Raw genomic sequence first — 21,282 nt, 5'->3', positions numbered from 1 at the left:
AAACACACACACAAAAAAATTCTTCACTGTGCACTATAATCTTAGACCATGCATGATGCACTTGTACCATGTAGCACACAGTCTTACATAATTACTTACAATGTTTATCTTTACATTAGTTACGTAGCATCACATAAACAGATCACTTTATATCACTGCACTGAAATAGTTTACACAGCAATTATAAAATTGCAAACTGTTTGTTCAAATTTTGGTATGTGTTTACGCAACATTTCTGCTCAATTGCTCACTAATTAAAGATATATTAAATCTCCTTTCACAGTCTAAAGCCAGTTTTATAACTGCTAGTACATGGAGTATTAATAGCACACTATATTTGTTATAGCCAAGTAAGTACACACTACGTCTGTTCCAAATGTGTGCAAAGTGCATGGTTGAGACAAAATGCCTCAATAACACTGGCCACTGATATGTGCTAGAACAGTGGATAGGTCAAATCAAGCCTATTTAAAAAAAACAAAACAAAAAAATAAAACCATTTAAATCAACATGAATATATTATAAATTTGTGTTGAACACAAAAAATGTCTAAAAAGTCCCTTTTACAAACCAAAAAAATAAACAAAAATGTATATTGACACAATTAACTAGTTGGCTTTGTTAAAAATGGTGTATCATGCTTATTCAGATTTTACATTTAGATCATTGGCTTTTTGATCAAATGCTTATTTAAAAGAAAAATTAAATATGAATTCAGGAAAATATGAATACGAATCATTCACAACAAAGTATCTTAAGCACAATGGCTCCACACCCGAATAGTTAAAGAATAGTAAACTGAAAAAAAAAAAAAAAGTATTTTAATACCATCACCCATGGTTATTAAAACACAACACTTTACCTAAGAACAGTGCTCATAGAAACAAATTGACCCTACATAAGCACTTTATGACAACTGACAAATACATTATAACTTAATTATAAGATGACAAAAAAAAAAAAACACAAGGTTGTGTTATTTCACTTTCTGGGGAAAGAAATGGTAGGGCATCCTGATAGCTGACTTTATAGAATTGTTTTCTCCACAATTTGATCAACTGTCAATTTTCATTCACTAACCAGGTCTCGTATATTTTACATCAGCTAACAACTGTGATGGTGGATGGCTTGCACATGCTTCCTTCAAAACTAAATGTTTCAAGCACCTCTTCAACCTGCTGTTCATGTTGCCTCAAAAGGCAGTGCAACACACTGAGAAAAGTGCTGTCTGTGATCTTCCACGTACATGACCTCAAAAACACCCATGATTGGATAGCATTGCTGTGATCGCCATCATGTTTCTTGTAATCTTGTTTCACTTGACAGTCACATGACAATAATTATCTTAAGTTTTCTTAAGGGGAAATGACACTGGACACGACATTCTATAATAAAGTTCGATGTTGGGTTCATTTCAGTTTTCAGAAAGAGCTTATGTAGGTGTTATATAGTCCTACAATCATGCATAACAATTTTATTTGAGGCACAAATGGCATCAATTTTGGTTTGAGCACTGCAATATTCATTCTTCATCGATATTTAATTGTACTAGCACACATGGTACTGTTTAAGCTTACATCAGACTTTAAACATAGATTCGAACACAAACATACAAGCATTCTTGTACTTCATCACAAATAAATAACATCATGATCGTTTTTTTTTTTCTTCTAAGGAAGCCTAGTTCATAAACAGTAATCCATGAGATAAGTGCCTGAATAATTAACCATCGACAAAACAAACATGGCCTGCTGCAGATTATGTAATGTCTGGTTATTTGATTAGACAACAACTTAAAGGTTTTTGCAAACTGCTTTGCTGCTTCTCATCCAATATTCTCAGCATTGAAAGTGATGCATGTGCACAGTGCATTATAGGAAAGCACAGTCCCTTAGGTCAGAGACATCACTGTTTAGAAATACATTATAAATAATAGCGACTATCAGCAATGTCCTGTTACACAGACTGATGTTTGACGTTTCAGTAGAAACTCTTTTAAGAGTGTAGACAGTCTGAGTCTGAGCTTTTTCATCTTCCACAGTATTTTGGATTGTGCATCTCACAGCAAAAGAACAGTAACTGACAATTCTGTTCACCAACTATACAGAACCCAATAAAGATAAAAAAAAAAGTTTAAATGCCAAATACAGTCCATCTCAGTGCTTTCATTTCTTAGAGATACACTATATGGACAAAGGTTTTTGGACACATGACCATATTATTTATATGGAATTTCTGAACATCCTATTCCACATTTAGTCCCCATTTGCTATTATAATAACTTCTGCTCTGCTTAGAAGACGTTCCACTGGTTTTTGAAGTCTACTTGTGGAGATTTTGTGAAGATTCCTAGGGTGTATCGAGCATTCCACTTCATCCCAAATGTGTTCAATAGGGCTGAAGTTGAGCGCTACAGCAGGCCACCCAAGATCTTCCACTTCAACCCATGTAAATTATATCTTAATGGAGTTCACATCGGTACAGTGCATAGTAATTGTGAAAGAGATAGATGGAAATATTAATGCTACCATATCCAAAGACATCCTATAAAAATGTGTGCCTCCAATATTGTGGTAAAAGTTTGAGGAAGAACCACATAGGCTGGAAAAGTCAGGTGTCCCAAAAATTTTGTCCACATATTATATATTGGTAAAGTGCTATGGGCACAGTCTAATGCATGACATGACAAGTACTGAACCAAAATGAATAGCTACTACATGGCACAATTTAAAGTTGGTCAGATTTACAACACTGTCCAACAAACTCACTGAGCTACACATGGAAAATGTTATGATCTATATAGGATCGTAATAGAAGAGTAGCTACAGGAACCAGCTTGGGTCGGATGAAAGATGTTCAGGCTGTCAGATGTTCCTTCATAAGTACAACAGTGCTGTGCAATTTCAGAAGTGGCCACAAAGCGTTTTGTTCATAGAAATTGTTCCAGTCGCAGTGGCAACCAAGTACAAAAATGTCAAAATAAACTTTATTCTTTGTTTAGAGATCGTAGAGAGAGATGGTCGAGTTGTCCCCAGCTCCCTGGAGACTGAAGCTGTAAACTTAGCAGCCACAGCTGGAATGTCCATTTTGGAACAATGTAATAGTGACGTTACAGTAGAGGACATACCTAAAATCCAGCGTTTTTCTCTCATTATTTAACATTGAAGATGATCCAGGAAGTCTACTTGTAACCTGTTCAAAGAAATATTGAAAAAAAATATCAAATTTGTTGCCAATAAATGAGGTGCATGCAAGAATTTTAGAAACAAAAACTTTAAGAAAATAAAATCAATAAACATTCAGGCCAACAACACAGAAAAGCAGTGCTTTAGAGAAATAATTAAAGCAGTGATTAAAGATAAAATAAATATCCAGTTGTTTTTTCTTAAGACAGATATTTGGAGAATGTTTATGCTTGTGGTTTTTGGTATGAGGTATCAGCAATGCTATGTAGGATTTGAAAGCATGAGAAAACAAGATTGAGAAATATTTACATATCAAAAATGGTTACATAAGAGAATTTAAACAATATACTATAAGTAACACAATTTTTGTTCTTGGGTAGTAAATGTTCCTCAAACATATAGAAAATGGCTTTTAATCCTCAAACTTAACTTTTATCAGCAGAACTTTTGTATTTTGAAATTTACCTGGCAGAATTAACATGTAATCAGGCTAAAGTTGAACAAAACTGACTATAAAATATTCCCAAAGTTTAACATTGCATTGTATTTTCATAAAGCAGCCCCCAAATGTAGTCTTTAATCAAGTCCTTGTTATACTGTCTTTAAAAGTACTTTTCAAAGTCTAGTGTATATATATAAAATAGTAAAAATGTTAGCCTTGCTCCTATGAGTATGTTCCCAAGTTCTTTTTGAATTTTTCAAGATGGTATGGTGTGGACTTTGAAAGACATCCTGAGACCATATAAATCACCAACTTTACTTCTTCACCACATAGTTTGGTGATTTCCTCGAAGCCCTGAACCACTGCTGTTCCAAGCTGCTTTTCCTTTCTGGAGAGCTTCTTGTGGAATTTCTTGCACTTTGGGTGCTTCTTTATGTGGCAAAGGCAGAGGTTTTGACTTTTACCTCAGGCAGCCTAGGAAAGAAGTCTTGAAAGTTTCCAAGCAGATGAAACTAAACAGTTGGACTTAAGGCCTTTCTATTTATACTACTGCTATTCACATAATAGGAAAGTTTTAGAAGTCTGGAAATGTTTAGGAAAATAGATCTTGAATGTTCGCAATGTAACATTTTGAAATGTACCTATGTTAGTTTTTCACAGATTTCTACAATTATTATTATTGGTATTACTATGATCATTGTTATGAACAATGTTGTTATAATAATAATAATAATAATAATAATAATAATAATAATAATAAGTAGTAGTAGTATTATAGCAGGCAAAGAACAATGGTCATATTATGTTTTAAATCGTTTTGTTCTGAATTTAATTAATTAAAAAAAATTCTAATTTGTCCTGTTTACAAAAGCAAAGTTTTAAGGGGATCATTTTTTTCCATTTTTTAAACTTTAGAGGTATAAGCTATTGGGAAAGAACACTAACAACCCAGCAACTAAAAAAAAAACTGTTACATAGTGCAATTTAGAAAGTGACAAATCCAGTTAATTTGTGATTCTCAGTATTCTGTATATAAATGGTCAAGGTTTTTTTTGTTAGCATTGTCCTTAAGGCTTGTGTTCATAAGGCTATATAACATTTACAACCTTCACGGTAACAAACATCCGTAAAAAAAAAAAAAAAAAAACTATAATAAAAACTTATATCAAGAGGCAAAAAAAAAAGTCAAACTGCTTTAGTCCAAAACACACGAGTCACAGTCAAGGTTGTTTAGTGCACTAAACTGCAAAACATTGAGGCAGAACTGTCTGTAGTTCAGTGACTCTAAACATCCATGACTCCTGTAGCAGATCCTCTTTTGTGGCTAAACCAATCACAGGCTTTGATGGCAATTATTTAACAGAATGCAGCTCATCAGGTCAGAGAATAACCAGCACGACTAGAGGAGTCAAAAAGAGGAGTTTTCCCCAGACTTTCCTTAAATCTAAGGTCTGATTGGTGAATTACGACATGGTTTTATGAAGTTAGCCATTTAAGGGAGTAGCAGTGAGCAATAAGCAGTGGGTAAAGTTTTAGAGTGGTGTATTACAAAAAAGAAAAGAAAAAAGAAAAGATAAATGCAGGTCTTTATAACAGGAGACGCCTTTAGCCTTTATGTATTCTTTAGGTAAATTCTGTCGTCTGAAATTGCTAAACGAAACATTCAAATCGTACATAGTACGCATTCAGTGCTGCTTCGGCTTCAATCGGAAAAGGGGACATAGTTCATAAACTTGTAATTACATCGGTATCCGACCTCCGTCTGCGCATGTAATAAAGTGATTCTCCCATGCCTCAGGGTCCATCTATTATTAACAGCTAGCTAGCTATCGGTCAGTGATAAGTAATATTAATAAATTGTATAGTCAGTAATTTAGATTTAACAAGCGAATACATCTGTTTGACAGTAAATACTGTGTTTACAGCACAATTTAAAGATTTTCTTTACTTTTCTTTACAACTTTACTCCTGATGCATTGAGCAGCCTTATGTTACTGACATCATGGGCTGAAATGAGGGTTAGAAGACTCCAAGTTGGAAGTGCGTTTTCCTAGTCAGAGGTCGGAAATTCCAAATTACAAGCTTTAGCCAAACGCAGCAGAAGCACATGCACAGAAGATTGTTCACTCTCAGTGTCAAACACACACTGACCTGCAATGTATTTTGCTCCAATAAACATAAACATGCTACCCAGAATGTAAAAGCCCAGGGGGACACTACTGAAGATACTAGATTCCTCTGGAGATTGTCCAAACCCCAGGTCCAATTCATGCAGTGTCAAAAAGAGAGAGAGAGAGAGAGAGAGAGAGAGAGAGAGAGAGAGGGAGAGAGAAAGGAGACACGTAAGCAACGACTGATTGGTTGAATCAAGCATCATCAGTGAAATTTCTGCATGCTCCTGCAGTCTCAAGCAGCTTATACCAGGATCTGGCTGGAAATTTAGCAATGAGTTTTACTGATTAAAAACATTCAGATTGGACAGTTTTCTATACATATTTGCTGAAAATTGGCAGAGCACCTAAATTGCTTGTTTCATTTAATTTTGATTCAGTCCAAAGATTTAATGATTATAATTAGTTTCAATTTAATTTACAAGGATAAATAATGAATTACACAAATGTTTACTTAGTATGTATGTATGTAATTAGAATTAACAAACACATGACAACATGAGACCGGTGACTATAAAAGGACTGCAACTTCCCATGCAAACTATCTGAAGTGTATGTTAATGATTAGATCATGTTATGGGACAGTTTATATCCAAAATGTTTATCCAAAATCTCTGCCAGATTGTGAAGAAAAAGAAACAAAAAAAAAAGTTACGAAGACACAAACCGTTTCCATTGTTGACTGGCTCTGTAGTCTCCCAGTTCATGGATCTCCGGACAGCTTTTTTCCAACGAGCATAACGGAATTCGCTTTCTAGTTTAAAAAGAGTAAAACACATTACTACACTATTATTACTACTTAAGTTAGCTAACGAAAAATTATGGTAAAAAGAATCTAAAAATAAAAGGTGATTTGCCTAGACAAAGCTTATTGAAAATGTATTTTTATATTAATCCAATGGCTGGATCATTGTGACACTAGTGTATATGTTTGGTTTGTTTCTCATCTTCTTATTGTTTTCCCTCAATAATAAAAACCTTCATTTAAAAACTGCATGTTGTGTTCACTTGTGTAATCTTTTACTCATATTTAAGTAAGTTTGATGAACTGAAACTGATTAAAGTGTGACAAACATGCAAAAAAATAAGAAATCAGGAAGGGGGCAAACACTTTTTCACACCACTGTATATACTAGACTTTAAAAAAGTATTTCCTAAGATAGTATAACAAGGATTTGATGTGTGATTCATTTAAACTCCCTGAAGTCTTGATTACACATTTCCTCCCTGTTTAACAGATATAAACGTGTGCTGATGCAGTCTTACCCTCTGGGTTGATCTGGGGTTCGAACTTCTCCGAGGTGACCTCAGTGAGGTCCTCAGGATTCAAACTCCACACTCGGACCCCCTCTGCTGCTCCTGCTGCCATGGCTGCTCCAAGAGCTGTCGTCTCCGGCATGGACGGCTTCACTGTGTGTACACGCAATGTGAATTTAGAAAAAAATCATATCAAAATATAATAAAGGCAACATATGAGTCAGACTGATGTTAAGATAATATGAACAAAACTGCACCTGAGGCCTCCTACGTAAGTACCTGAGTTTGCAAATGCTCTTGTGGTTCAACAAGAAAAAAAATCTCCTCAACTACAGTTTAAAATCTAGTGGAACATCTTCCCAGACAATTGGAGGTTTCTATAACAGCAAACTGGGACTGAATGGGGTATGAGATGTTCAAAAAGCACACACTAAACTTACGGTCAGATGTCCACAAACTTTTGCTCCATAAAGTGTCGATCAATAGACTTTACTGATCCTAGCATTAAGCTCACTCATCTGGAATTTCCCCTCTTTCACAGAGGTTTGCCTTTGATTTAAAAAAAACCTGTAATATAGAAACTCCAGAGGAAGGTTTAGTTTCACGACTTACCAACTGGAATGCAGAGAATATCTGCCTGGAGCTGCATGAGAAGTTTGTTGGAGGTCATGCCTCCATCCACCTGGAGCTGAGTCAGTGGAATCCCACTGTCCTGATTCATTGCATCTAAAATCTGAACCACAGACACGAGTCATCCATAGAGTTCTTCTCATAACAGTGTTCATATTCGTGACTAAAGATGACAGGAGAATTATTTTTTTTTTTACACATGGACGATACCTCTCGTGTCTGAAAGCAGACTGCTTCAAGAGCAGCGAAGGCCAAGTGACTCTTGTTTGTGAACTGAGTTAACCCGCAGATGATTCTGTTTGGAGAAACAAAACCAAAAGGCAAATTTTACATTTATTCTAGTAAAAGAATTATAATATATAATAAAAAGGTATTAAATGTTTCATGCTTGCAAGGTTCAGTATGTTGATACCATAATCACAAGTTTATTTGAATTATTTAGAAACTTGCCCTCTGGCGCTTGGTTCCCAATAGGGGGCGTAAAGACCTGAAAACGCAGGGACGAAGTAGCAGCCGTACGATGTTCCAACACCAGCCGCCAGTTTCTCTGTGGAAAAGAGAGACGTTTCATAGTGCACTGCAGGACTAGGGTTAGAAAACTGCGTTTCCCTGCTATAACGCGCAATAATATTGTGTGTATTGTGTTAACAACATGGATATCTACTAAAACAACCTCTGTGGGACTTTGCACATGTACTGCATGTGTCATATGTTTAATTTGCAAAATGTACACAATTTATATATGCACATGTATTCCTATTTTTTTGTATTTTGTATCTTTTGTTTTCATTTATATCCATTATTATGAATGTCACAGGCTGCTGAAGAAATTGCAGAGAAAGAATTTCACTGTATGGTGTATTTATTTATTTGTCATTGACTCTGTTACTGTTTTTGGTTCGTTATTGCACCTCAAAATACATTTGCTCTTTTTAAATACCACTTAATCATTATCTAATATGATTTTCTCACATTATCTTATTTTGTTATTTTCTTATATCTTCCCATAATTTCTCTATTTTTATTTTTTACAATCGATTTTATCTAATGCGCAATTTCCTGCGCGGGCGATCAGGTTGACATTTCACTGCAAGCTTGACTCCGCATATATTTGTGACTCGTGAATCGTTAATACTGTACGCTTTTTCCCCCTATCTATTTTTATTTCATCAGCTGATCACTCACCGAGCTCTGTGGAACTTTGGATAATCCCGAGGTTATCTTTTAACCAGCGCACCACCGCTCCTGCTATAGCAACCGAACCCTAAAGAACAATTATTCTAAAATCAACCACTGAAGGATATCGTTTCATTCACTTACTTTAACATTTTTTAAAATGCATTAAATATGTAACAAGAAACATGCATTAAGGACAGAATCCAGAACGTTACCTCTAATGCGTAGCAGGCTGGCTGGTCTCGCCCCAGTTTATATGCTATTGTAGTTAAGAGACCGTGATCTGAAATTACCGGCTTCAGGACAAAGTAAGAGAGAGCTTAGAAAGAAAAAGTATATTAATCATCTACAAGTATCAGTGAATGAGAAACGAGGAATACCTTTTGTCCTGTGTTTCTGAGCAGGAAACAGCCAGTTCCGTAACTGATAAAGAACAGAGACATCGTTGAGAAAATACTCATTCTTCTTTACTCGCTTCAAAATCATTTCATTTCTGTTCTTCGTCAATGCTTCTGCTGATTTATAAGCATGTACAAATATAACAAAGAACAACAAGGACAATTTTATTTTGGTTGTATTTCCCCAAATCATCTCTCTAATTATAAAACTGCTGAGATTGATTAGGGGTGGATTATACCATCCGTCCCACTGACCCTGGTCTCTTGGCTATGTGGCCTTACATGCCTTTTATGCCTTGAAAAGACATGTGTTAGTATACCAGTAAAAAAAAAAAAAAAAGAAGAATGACCTCGAACCATGACGAAGTCTACAAAAAGGTCTTAAAATCTAGCAATACTGAGCAACAACTGTTCAATGTACAGCTAATACACTCATAGCTCACCTTTTTATATTTAGTTTTAAAAAACGATTAACATGTTTTAGCAATTGACAGTAGTAAACAGCCTAAAGTTTGAAGTTTGAGTTGCTGTTACCACTATGCTGATAATTTTTTCTATAGCAGCGTATCCCCAAATGTTGTATTCCTCGATTACCACAGAAATGACTCACGTCATACTTTTAACAAAAGTTACTTTGTGACGTGTCAGGTTTTATATTTGTACGTAAAAAGAACTGTAAATTGATTTGAAAGAAAAAACTAAACAAAAAAGAAAAGAAAAAAAAAACAACAACAATGCATTTGGGAAATATTTTTGAATCTGGAAAATTACTGTGGCATAAGAAGAATAAAACACACCTGAACCTGAAACTGATTAATTCTGGGGTTGTAAAAATATATGACACTATACTCTAGATTTCTTATAACAACATGAAATGGAGACTTTGGGGTTTTCTAAATCTCAGACATCTCCAGTACTTATAATGCAAATGCTTATAATAATGTGTACATACTGTCATATGATGTACAGCTAATATGAGTAACTGTGTTAAAAAATAAAAAGGAGACGTACGTGTTTTTGGCCTGGCCTTCCTGAAAACACATCTGTCCCACAAGAGCGGCAGATTGGTCCCCTAGACACTTCAAAGAGAGAACGCAAGTACTTCAGGCTGATATTACATAGTAATTCATATAACAGCATATATAGTCACATGAACAAAAATATTTTATATATTTAACAACAAAGATGATAAAAAACAATCAATTTACCCCTGATATAGGAATACCAGTGAGGGGACCAGAGTTCTGTGAAAGCAAAAAGAAAATAAATATGACAGCATAGTAAACTCAGGGTTACTTCCCTGCCAATTCATATTAAGGTCTGAATTTATCCCAGTGTTTTTCAGTAGAAAAAGAAAAAAAAAAGCTTCCACCACCACAAACTTTAAACCATTTTGATACTCCGTGATGGCTTTGTGATTAACTCATGCCATTCTTCACCAGCTCCGTTTTTCCTTTTTTTTAAAAAAAAAAAACGTTTTTCGTGAAAAGAAAGAAATAACGAGCATGCACAGATATGAAGGAGAGATCCACAGCACAGCCACTGGATCAGAATGTGCCCTTGAAAAAGCAACAAAATCCTCAAGTGCTGTTTAGGGGAAAAAAATACAACTTTGAATCTAGTGGCTAATAGCAGGTGAAGTCAACTTCAGCCAGTGTGCTGCTTAACAAAAAAAAAAAATCACCCAGTACATTTCCAACAACCAGTTATATTCAGTTAACTAAAAAGAATGGAAATCTTGAGACTGCCAGCAACTAAGACTCGTACTGGTCCAAAAGTTCTGGTCAATATTGTTGTCGTGTATATGATATAAATTATATGTATTATTTTCATGTTGCAAACATCTGCACTTTTGAAATTAGCTCAAACCTTGTTTCTGACTCAACCCTCTATATTCCATATATATGCCTCTAGATCCTCCAAAATTCTGACATTCCAAAAATCGGCTTTTACGTATGCAAATTGTACTTTTTATTAAGTAAATTACATTTAACATTTTCATGGATAAACAGCACCAGCATTTGAAGACTTGCTTACTTTCCTCCATGTCCTATAATCGGAGGATCTGGACAGTTTCATGTAGTTCAATATGTGGAACAAACTGGTTTTGAAGTTTATGATTCATAGAAATTTTCATATTTTCCAAAGAACAAGTTTTTTATTATTCTGTATCGTGGTAGTTTTCGGAAAAATAACATAAAAAATAAGGTAGTCGATGTAGTATTGCAAGATATCGATCAATCATTTTGACCAGAACCGCACCAGTTTAAATAATAAGATAAAGAAAGTGTTTATTTATTTTTGGGGTTTTTTTTGTGTACTCAGACTTCTAGACCCTTCTACAGCTGAGAGCTAAAATCAAGTCAGTGTAGTGTTCATATTGGAAATGCACTGCTAGATGGAATGGTATAGCCAACTGGGAAAAGGGAAAAGACATAATTTTCCCCCAGAAATGACAATTTCGAGACCTACTCACCAGACTAGAACTGATTTTCTATCAGAAAGCCCAAGAGACGATAGGACACAAAGATTTGATTGTAATAAATAAAAAACAAAAAATGAACTTCCACATGGGTATTCATTACTAAACAAATAATAGACATTTCAATTTTTCAGTTTTTCATCACTGTGGATTACTTTTTTTTTTTTTAGAATTAGGAAAATAATCAAAATCATAATGATATAGTTGCTTACGAATTACAACGAAAAATTACTTAGCTGTGCTTTGGTGTCATTAATCTACACATCAGAACTTAAGAGGTTTCACATTGAAAAGAAATCACGACTTATTTGGGGAAAAAAACTATTACTATTATATTATAACTACTAGAAATTTTTACTTATTTCAATATTATCTACAATTTTGTGTAGATTAGGTTTAAAGAGAAGGAGGGGTAAATATTTTATTCCAATGATCTTACCATTAAACCGTAGATTTCTGAGGAGCTCCGCACTTTGGGCAGAATCTCCATTGGTATGCCAAAGTAGCTGAAACAAAATAATTTAAATTCCAGTTTAACAAATAATTAAGTTGTAAAAATACTTCAAATACTGTATTTTAGCTTTAAACACAAATGTGGCATTCAGTAACAGAAGCTGCATGTTTAAGTATGTGTATGTGTGTGTGTGTGTGTGTGTGTGTGTGTGTGTATATGGAGAAAGTCAGAGAGAGATTGTGTAAATTATATGCACATTTTTACTAGTAAATGCTGTTGTTGATTATTTGTGCTGGTTTTTTTTATTTTTATTTATTTATTTTTTTTAATGTTATATGAGCTACATTAACCTTGTAACCGAAATGTAAAAGTAATTACTTGCAGAGGTCTGGATCCCAGTCCAGAGTGTGTATATTGAAGAGCATGGTCCTGCTTGCATTAGTCACATCTGTAACATGGACTCCTCCCTTCTTCCCACCGGTCAGGCACTGAGAAATAGCGAGTGCATGAAGGTAAGTTATTGTATTTTACTGATTTATTGAAAGACGGAAACACACTTTCCCATCAATATACATATTTCTTTATTGTAACCTCTATGGTGTAGAATGGACTAAGAAAAATATTAGGACACCTGACTTTTCCAGGCTATGTGGTTCTTCCCCAAACTGTTACCACAAAGCTAAAGGCATTATAGGATGCCTTTGGATGCGGTTGCATTACATTTTCCCTTCACTTAAACTATCACACTTAAACCTGTTCCAGCATGACAATACCCCAGTGCATAAAACCAGCTTCATGAAGATATTGTTTGGAGTGGAAGATCTTAAATGGCCTGCTATCAAGATCTGGAATGAATTGGAACGCTGACTGCACCCCAGACCTCCTCACCCCACATCAGTACCTGCCTTTTCTAACACCCTTATGGCTGAATGAGCACAAATCTCCTTAACCAAAATATAGTGGAACATCTTTTTCAGAAGAGTGGAGATTATTATAATGCAAATGGGTACTACAGGGGCACACTGCTGTTCATATATTGGCAATTCAGGATCTCAGTTCTGAAATATTTTTAGTATATTTAATGAGCACACAAATTTTATTAGTGTTATCTTTATGTTTGTTTCTAATGTTCTGCATAAACGTCTACATAACGTACCCATATCAGCCAGGAGTCGACGGTCCCGAACATGGCTGTGTGTGAAACCACGGCCTTGTGCACCTCCTCTACGTTGTCCATTAACCAGCGCAGTTTTACCGCACTGAAGTACGTGCTGATGGGAAGCCCGGTCTTGTGCTGCAGGAAAGAGATATAAAAGTAATAATAAGATTGATAAAGCACTTTTCTCTGGTTGACAGTAATAGTGTAGACCACTGTACTGAAGTCTTAGACTCGTGTAAAGAAAACGCTCTAAAGCTGATTGATGCCTTCAAGAATGGTAAGAATTTATATACTACAGTATAAGGAGCAGTCGTTTGTCATAAATTATATGTCAACTTTCAGTGTGACGACTCTTTGATTTTTAAAACGTGTCAGACTGCTATGCCTTAGGTACACAGTGTGTAACTGGTTGGAAACTGGTTACTGTGTTTCTTTTCGAGTCTCGAATCAGACAATATTTACACACTGTTTGACAGTCACACATGCTCCTGTTTTTTGCAATCAATCTATAACAGCATTCATTGCCATTTTTCTTAGTCTGGAAAGTGGTTTATAAGGTAATAATGTTCATTTCTTAAATGGCAAACAAACATTTAGTCAGTAAGATTTCATATCTGTTGAGAAAGCCATGTCCAGAACTTTTTACCCCAACAATGAAGTAATAAGAAAATGAACATCCAAGAACGAAATGCATTTGAAAAATGTTAGGGTGCTCAGAACTCCTGCGTAACACTGTGTGTCTGATTAATGATGTGCAAGAAATGCACTCTAATAGCGCATGCTGTTAAATAAGCAGATACTGGAGATTTTTTCCCATAGATGTTAAATAAATGTCTCAATTGAGAACTGAAGAAAGAAAGAAAGAAAGCTTTATACTTGTCACCTGTACTTTAAAGTACAGTGAAATTCTTTCTTCACATATCCCAGCGATGTAAGGAAGCTTGGGTCAGAGCACAGGATAAGCTATTATACAGTGCCTATGGAGCACAAAGGGTTAAGGGCCTTGCTCAGGGGCCCTAAAAGTAGCAGTTTGGCGATATTGGATCTTAAACCCAGAGCATTAACCACTGAGCTACCACATCCCACTTAAATGTTTTTGCAGTGCCTATTATCTGACTTCGATCCAGACATAATTACAAAATGTATTATATCAAGCGCATTAACATGCAATGTTCGTTTCTGACCAATCAGAAGCAAGAATGTGAAAGAACAAGTTGGAATAAAGTAATATGAAATATACAAAAATATTCTTGATCATTTTGATAATAAAACATATTACAGTAAAAATTAAACAAACCATTTGAGCTCTGGGTGAACTACAAAAAGTTAATCATTACGAACACTGTGTGTATTTATTCTCTCCTGGTGTGTGTTGAAAAGGCGAGTTCCTTCCAACTTTTTTCTCCGCGATAGAAAACGTCTGCTAAATCCAGCAATGGAAATACTATTTTTAAACAAATTTTCCCCACAGGAAAAAAATCTTTTTAGTCTGTCCAGCTGTTTCATATCCTCATCTAAACACTCCAAAGTGTCACCTCTCACACTAATACCTCAAACACTTGTTTTTACCTTCAGGTGATTTTTGTTTCTGCCTGGTGTGTTGTTGATGAGTCTCTCCACAGTGGACTGGGTGCGAAGGTCCAGCCAAACTGCACAAATCAACACCAGTATTTTAACATCACTGTACACCTCATAGCACCAAATCAAATCTTTTTTTTTTTTTTTTTTTTTTAAAAGCTATTCATTGATTATTTCAGCAAACCGATCTGATCTTACCAATCGCATTGTAGAGTGGCTCGCCTGTTTCTTTGTCCCAGACCAGTGTGGTTTCTCGCTGATTGGTCACGCCAATTGCTAAAGAGAAATGTTTAAAATGTCATTTATGAATTTGGTAATAAAATTTCATACAACATTCAACATACAAGCAAGATGGACAAGATGAGGGAAGGCTTTAAATATGAACTGAAAACAGGTTTAAAAAATTGATGGCCAAAATAACCCCACTCAACAGCTGCATCATGAGACGTGTGCACATGCAGTGAAAGTCAAGAGCTTTAGATCATTTCTTTAACAAAAGTCAGAAGAAGTAAAAGAAATGTAGTCTTAGTCAAATTTGACCCCTAACCTGACCAACTGATTTGGGTATTTTAACCAGCTGAACTCCTGGGAATTTCAAATACACTACAGTTTGCACAGAATGGTGCGAAAAACAAAAAACATCCAGTGAGTGGCAGTTCTGCAAAAAGGAAATGTGGTGCTGATGAGAGAGGAGGTAAAGAGGATGAACAACGGCGCACCAAAACTATACAGCGCGAGACGGGAAAAACTTTATCTGGCCTTTTTTTTTTGTGAGTGCATTTCAACAGTTCAACAGTACAGTTGAAATAAAACTGTTTAACTACTTATAAGCTACTTGTAATCATGTAAAAGCGATCACTTTGCACACCATGATTAAAAAAATTTATTATAATTATTATTATTATTGTTATAATTATTATTATTGTAATAATAATAATTATAATAGTAGTAATCGTAAAACAATGTTAGAGAGAATATATGAATAAAATCTGATTAAAGCTGATAAACATTTACAAATTTGGGAATGGCACAGCTATAAATATGACCAAAATTCCATGATATACTTATACAACCTATGATTTGAACCTATTTGAAAAATGTAGTACTTGTTATTACAAAACTGTGGAAACATCATGCCATCATTTGAACTTAAACATGTAGGCTGTAGTTAACAATGCAACTATTTCTAAATAAAAGTAAACACATAATTTGCAGCATACACATAAAAAATCCCAGAAAAAAGACCCATAGAAAATACCCTTGATGTTGGAGATGTCGATGTTGAGCTGCGTGAGTTTCTCACAGGTTCGGTCCATGCACTCATACACAGATTTCAGGATTTCTTTGGGGTCCTCTTCCACCCAGCTGCAAAACGGAAATCAGCACACATGTCAGTGAACACATGCTCTTAACATTATAACTGTAGTTTCTGTGATAAGCTGCAATTACTTGGATTACTCTGATTAAAGTAAGGCAAAAAGTCTGACAGTTACGGTGGCCAAGAAGTGCAAAACACTAACAAATTGGAAAACAAATTAACAAATTAGAAAAACTAACAAATCCGAAAGCAAAATAACAAATCCAAAAACAAATTAGAAAACACTAACAAATCCGAAAACACTAATAATTCAGACAAAATGGAAAAGGTAGGTATAGTTTGTGATATTCAAGATATACAGGAAGTATTAAATCTTATAACTTTGTTTCTTGTACATGTGTAAAGTTCTCCACTTACTTTACTTTAAATAAAAGATAATAACAAAAGTAAACATTGGCAAGCAAGGAGAAACTGTTGTACTTCCTGAAAATCTTAAATGACAGGTGTCTCGTCCAATGATCGGTAAATGTTGCATTCACAAACTATACCTACCTTTTCCAGTTTGTCTGAATTGTGTTTTCTAATTTGTTATTTTGTTTTCAGATTTGATATTTTGTTTTCGGAATTGTTATTTTGTTTTCGCATTTGTTATTTTGTTTTCGCATTTGTTATTTTGTTTTCGGAATTGTTATTGTGTTTTCGGATTTGTTATTGTGTTTTCAGATTTGTTATTGTGTTTTCAGATTTGTTATTGTGTTTTCAGATTTGTTATTGTGTTTTCAGATTTGTTATTGTGTTTTCGCATCTGTTATTTTGTTTTCGCATCTGTTATTTTGTTTTCGCATCTGTTATTTTGTTTTCGCATCTGTTATTTTGTTTTCGCATCTGTTATTTTGTTTTCGCATTTGTTAGTGTTTTCTGATTTGTTATTTTGTTTTCGATTTTGTTTTCGAATTTATTTTGTTTTCGGATTTGTTATTTTGTTTTCGGATTTGTTATTTTGTTTTCTAATTTGTTATTTTGTTTTTTTTTATTTGTTATTTTGTTTTCGGAATTGTTATTTTGTTTTCGGATTTGTTTTTTTGTTTTCGGAATTGTTATTTTGTTTTCGGAATTGTTATTTTGTTTTTGCATCTGTTAGTGTTTTGCACTTCTCGGCCACTGTATGCAGCTCTACGGAGGAAGCATTTCTACCGATATGGTGATAACTAATACATTAATAGCAACAACTACAGTTAAAGAACTCCTCTAACATGTGTTAAAGGTTGTTTACAGCTGTGTTTTGTCTCTGCAGTGCTGACACCAGATGCAGTGAGTTTCAGTGTGCCAATACTCACCCCTCTTTAGGGAAACTTTGCTGTATCTCGACCTGATGGTGACTGAGCAGCTCTGCAGTTTTTGCATTGAACACCTGCAGGAACAAGAAATTAAAAACACGCATCAATGAATAATGTAAAAACAGTACATGTTCATCAGAATTTCTATTGTGTTTTTTTTTTTATTACAATCACTATGTAAACTTTCCAAACTTGTCAGGAAATGACCCGAATAGTTTTTCACAGTGTATCTTCTTTGTTACCTACAAAAAACTGAAGATTTATTATAAAATCAGTGGTGGACAGTAACAAAGTAAATGTAAATCGTTACTTTACTTAAGTAGCTTTTTTCACATATCTGTACTTCACTCAAATATTTCTATTTAAAGATACTTTTACTTTACCTTCACTACATTGCAAAGTCATATATACGGTGGCCAAGAAGTGCAAAACACATTAACAAATCGGAAAACAAATTAACAATTCGGAAAACACTAACAAATCCGAAAACAAAATACCAAATTCAAAAACAAAATAACAATTCAGACAAACTGGAAAAGGTAGATATAGTTTGTGAATGGAAACTTACCGATCATTGGACGAGACACCTGTCATTCAAGATATACAGGAAATATGAAATATTATAACTTTGTTTTTTGTACATGTGTAAAGTTCTCTGTTTGCTTTAAAGTATTTTTTATTTCGATTAATTCAGAAAATAACAGAAGTAAACATTGGCAAGCAAGAAGAAACTGTTGTACTTCCTGTATATCTTGAATGACAGGTGTCTCGTCTGATGATCGGTAGTTTCCATTCACAAACTATATCAACCTTTTCCAGTTTGTCTGATTTGTCGTTGTGTTTTCAGATTTGTTATTTTGTTTTTGGATTTGTTCATTTGTTTTCGGATTGGTTATTTTGTTACTTTTACTCTTACTACATTTTGTGAAATCAGTTCTTTTTTATTTTTGAGTGGACAAAAACTGGTGAAACATACAGCAAGCCACTTTTATATACTATCCACACAATTACAATTATGGTGATATATATGATTTTTTTTTACATCATTTGGCAGATGCGCTTTTCCAGAGCGACTTACATTTATCTCTTTCACACAGCTGAGCAGCTATGGCCTTAAGGGTCTTGCTCAGATGTACCGGTACTGATGGGGCTGGGACTTGAACTCACAATCTTCAGATCCAAAGTCCAATGCCTTAACAACTAAGCTACCACCTCCTCACCTTCTATATAAAATCAGTGTATGTGCACTTACATACTATTTATACTTAGTACAGAGTGTGGTGAGGAGCCTCAGTCTTAGCAGTGTCAGATGAGATGCTGAAAGATCTCAGGAGGAGTGGGCGGTTCTTACTGCTGTGTTGTGTTCACTATGAATGGCGTCATTGACATGACCAGCATGTTCTGCTAGCCCATGTGCTGTTGCATAATTGAATATATATATATATATATATATATATATATATATATATATATATATATATTCACGTTATCTAAATGCACAGCAGCATCTGGAATCTGTCCTGGAGTCCATTATTAAAATGGTTATATAACACCTAAGGAGGTCTAAAGGTCGGTGCTGGTTTTAAAGAGCGTCTACATGAATCAGGACTAAGCCTAACTAGAAAAACGAATGGCTGAAGCGTTAGTAATCAGACCCAGGCGTTGGTGCAGTGGTATGGGGTTCAGGGTATAGTATACTATCTGAACCAGTCTACATAGTTGTGTAGTCCTGCTGAACTGAGCTGAGCTGAGCTGAGCTTACACACCGACAAGGACACCCAGGACTCTCCGTGCCAAGAGAAGCCAAAGATTACACACAACACGCCATTACGAATACAGATCAGATACTCTATACTTACTAAGAATCGAGTGGAACTCGTGCCTTGATCGATTGCCCCTACCAGAGGCCCGAGCATGATCCTATCAGACGAGGCGGCCATCGTGCCATTCATTGGAGAATTCCAGCTAAGGAGTGCTCGCTTCAAATCCGACACAGCGTAACTTGCAGCACTGCGCATGCGCACAGCGACCGGCTGACGACACACACACACACACACACACACACACACACACACACACACACACACACACACACACACACACACACACACACACACAAAGACACAAACACACAAAAGGCGGAAGTATAAGGCGGGGCTATTCAAATGAGTTAGCTCCGGGTTTGGTCCCCAGCAGCCGAGTTCTCGAATCTGATTGGTCAGAAGGTGTTGCTTTAATATTGTAAAAAGATTAAATATTAATATACTGGGTTTTTTTTATATAGAAACAGTGCATTATATAATATTAAGTGTTTATATGGTAAAGCTTTGTGTGTAAAAAAGTAAAAAAAGGTCCCGTGGTCCTATAAATTGTTTTTAAAGAGTAGGTGAGGAAACGATTATTTATAGCTGCTGTAAAAGCTGGTGTTAGCAGATGTTTCACAGACATTATAAAATGACTATAAAACTCTTAGAAACAATGACAATAAACTGCATTATAAAAAACACATCATATCTTAGATTATGTACACTGATCAGGCCTAATATTGTAATGGTCCCCCCTTTTGCTGCCAAAACAGTCCTGAACCATTCACCCATTAACAACATTACCTTCTTCAGCAATCTGAGCATTAATTAAATAACTATTAATTCCTTAGCAGAAAAGTTGCAATTTGGTCATACAATGTGGTTGATGTTTATCTTGTGTCTGGTGAGAATTGGAGCGTCTAACATTGTTTGGCTGGTTGCTAAGGTAACCGAGGATGTGTGCATGGCACTTGCATGGTAGAGTAATTCTGTATGTCTATGCTAATAATAAATCGAACTTTTAAGTAAATTCTATTAGATTGTAGAAAGTGAATTAACAGGTTATAAATAATGTACTACAGCTTTAAATATATTTAGAGATAATGCCACGAGATGTGCAGGATGTGCAGTATTTGCAGGGGTTGTGAGACTGTAGAGAGACAAGGTGCACTGTTTATTCTTTTAACTAGACGAGTAGTCTCATAGAGCGATTCATTCATTTTAGGTCGTTCTTGTATCACGTGACTCCCGTAGATGCTACACAATGCAGTTGATTATTTATTTATTTATTTTTTATCTTGACAATATTGTTACAATAATGATGGGAATCACGTGACAAAAGAGCCAGAAGATATAAGAGAGAAGTTACTCATTTTGTTGTTCATAATTTGTCTTTAGCTGCAACAAAGAAGGTGCAATTCAATGCTGGATAATGTGGGTTTTTTTTTTTTTGTTTTTTTGTTTACTAAATTATATTCAATCCTAATTCATCATGTGTTGTTGGTTTTAGATTAAAGTAGATATCCTCCACTTGCGAGTCAGTATACAAGTTGTATTTTGTTTTTCAAAAATCTAAACACTCATTTCTAACAGCAAGTTTGTATATGTACACTATATAACATTTTGTGCTGATGTACATCTCATATTGTTAATTTATATATCATATTTTTCTACATACACTGGCGATCAAAATTAGAGAACAATTTATAAACAATTGAACAATTCTGAAATAATGTCATCTTCACTGCTCAACAGTTGAAGGAGTTGAAGGAGAACAACAATGACTGTAGCATGGAAAAAGATTACAGCAAAATTTTCTGAAGGTTACAACAGTCAGCAATTAGTAGGAAGTGTTCAGGCCTCTGCTCTGAATGACTTCAGCACATCTGT

The 21,282-nt window shown here is 35.0% G+C and overlaps 1 protein-coding gene across 3 annotated transcripts in view; it reads right to left on the bottom strand.

The window, feature by feature from the left end:
* The window catches only part of gk (glycerol kinase), a 20,502-nt gene extending 89 nt beyond the window's left edge, over positions 1 to 20,413 (bottom strand). The window contains exons 1-22 of one of the 3 annotated variants that reach the window (XM_046837646.1): positions 20,197 to 20,413; positions 19,447 to 19,620; positions 17,588 to 17,661; positions 16,191 to 16,297; positions 15,131 to 15,208; positions 14,924 to 15,003; positions 13,352 to 13,489; positions 12,574 to 12,683; positions 12,181 to 12,247; positions 11,736 to 11,753; positions 10,468 to 10,503; positions 10,271 to 10,338; positions 9,242 to 9,284; positions 9,077 to 9,157; positions 8,871 to 8,949; positions 8,136 to 8,232; positions 7,896 to 7,980; positions 7,668 to 7,788; positions 7,065 to 7,208; positions 6,466 to 6,552; positions 5,779 to 5,865; positions 1 to 3,192 (exon numbers count right to left, since the gene is read on the bottom strand). The exon at positions 1 to 3,192 is cut by the window's left edge and continues 89 nt beyond it. In XM_046837646.1, coding sequence (XP_046693602.1) covers positions 3,182 to 3,192; positions 5,779 to 5,865; positions 6,466 to 6,552; positions 7,065 to 7,208; positions 7,668 to 7,788; positions 7,896 to 7,980; positions 8,136 to 8,232; positions 8,871 to 8,949; positions 9,077 to 9,157; positions 9,242 to 9,284; positions 10,271 to 10,338; positions 10,468 to 10,503; positions 11,736 to 11,753; positions 12,181 to 12,247; positions 12,574 to 12,683; positions 13,352 to 13,489; positions 14,924 to 15,003; positions 15,131 to 15,208; positions 16,191 to 16,297; positions 17,588 to 17,661; positions 19,447 to 19,620; positions 20,197 to 20,217 — 1,806 coding nt within the window. In that variant the 5' untranslated portion in view covers positions 20,218 to 20,413 and the 3' untranslated portion in view covers positions 1 to 3,181. The remainder of the gene's footprint in view (positions 3,193 to 5,778; positions 5,866 to 6,465; positions 6,553 to 7,064; positions 7,209 to 7,667; positions 7,789 to 7,895; positions 7,981 to 8,135; positions 8,233 to 8,870; positions 8,950 to 9,076; positions 9,158 to 9,241; positions 9,285 to 10,270; positions 10,339 to 10,467; positions 10,504 to 11,735; positions 11,754 to 12,180; positions 12,248 to 12,573; positions 12,684 to 13,351; positions 13,490 to 14,923; positions 15,004 to 15,130; positions 15,209 to 16,190; positions 16,298 to 17,587; positions 17,662 to 19,446; positions 19,621 to 20,196) is intronic. The other 2 variants (XM_046837648.1, XM_046837647.1) reach the window with 2 other exon arrangements.
* Positions 20,414 to 21,282: the final 869 nt, after the last annotated feature.

This window comes from Silurus meridionalis, chromosome 24, assembly GCF_014805685.1.
Source record: "Silurus meridionalis isolate SWU-2019-XX chromosome 24, ASM1480568v1, whole genome shotgun sequence".
Lineage (NCBI taxonomy): Eukaryota > Metazoa > Chordata > Actinopteri > Siluriformes > Siluridae > Silurus > Silurus meridionalis.
Note: the sequence above shows the minus strand (reverse complement) of the source record. Positions and strands in the feature narration are given on the sequence as shown.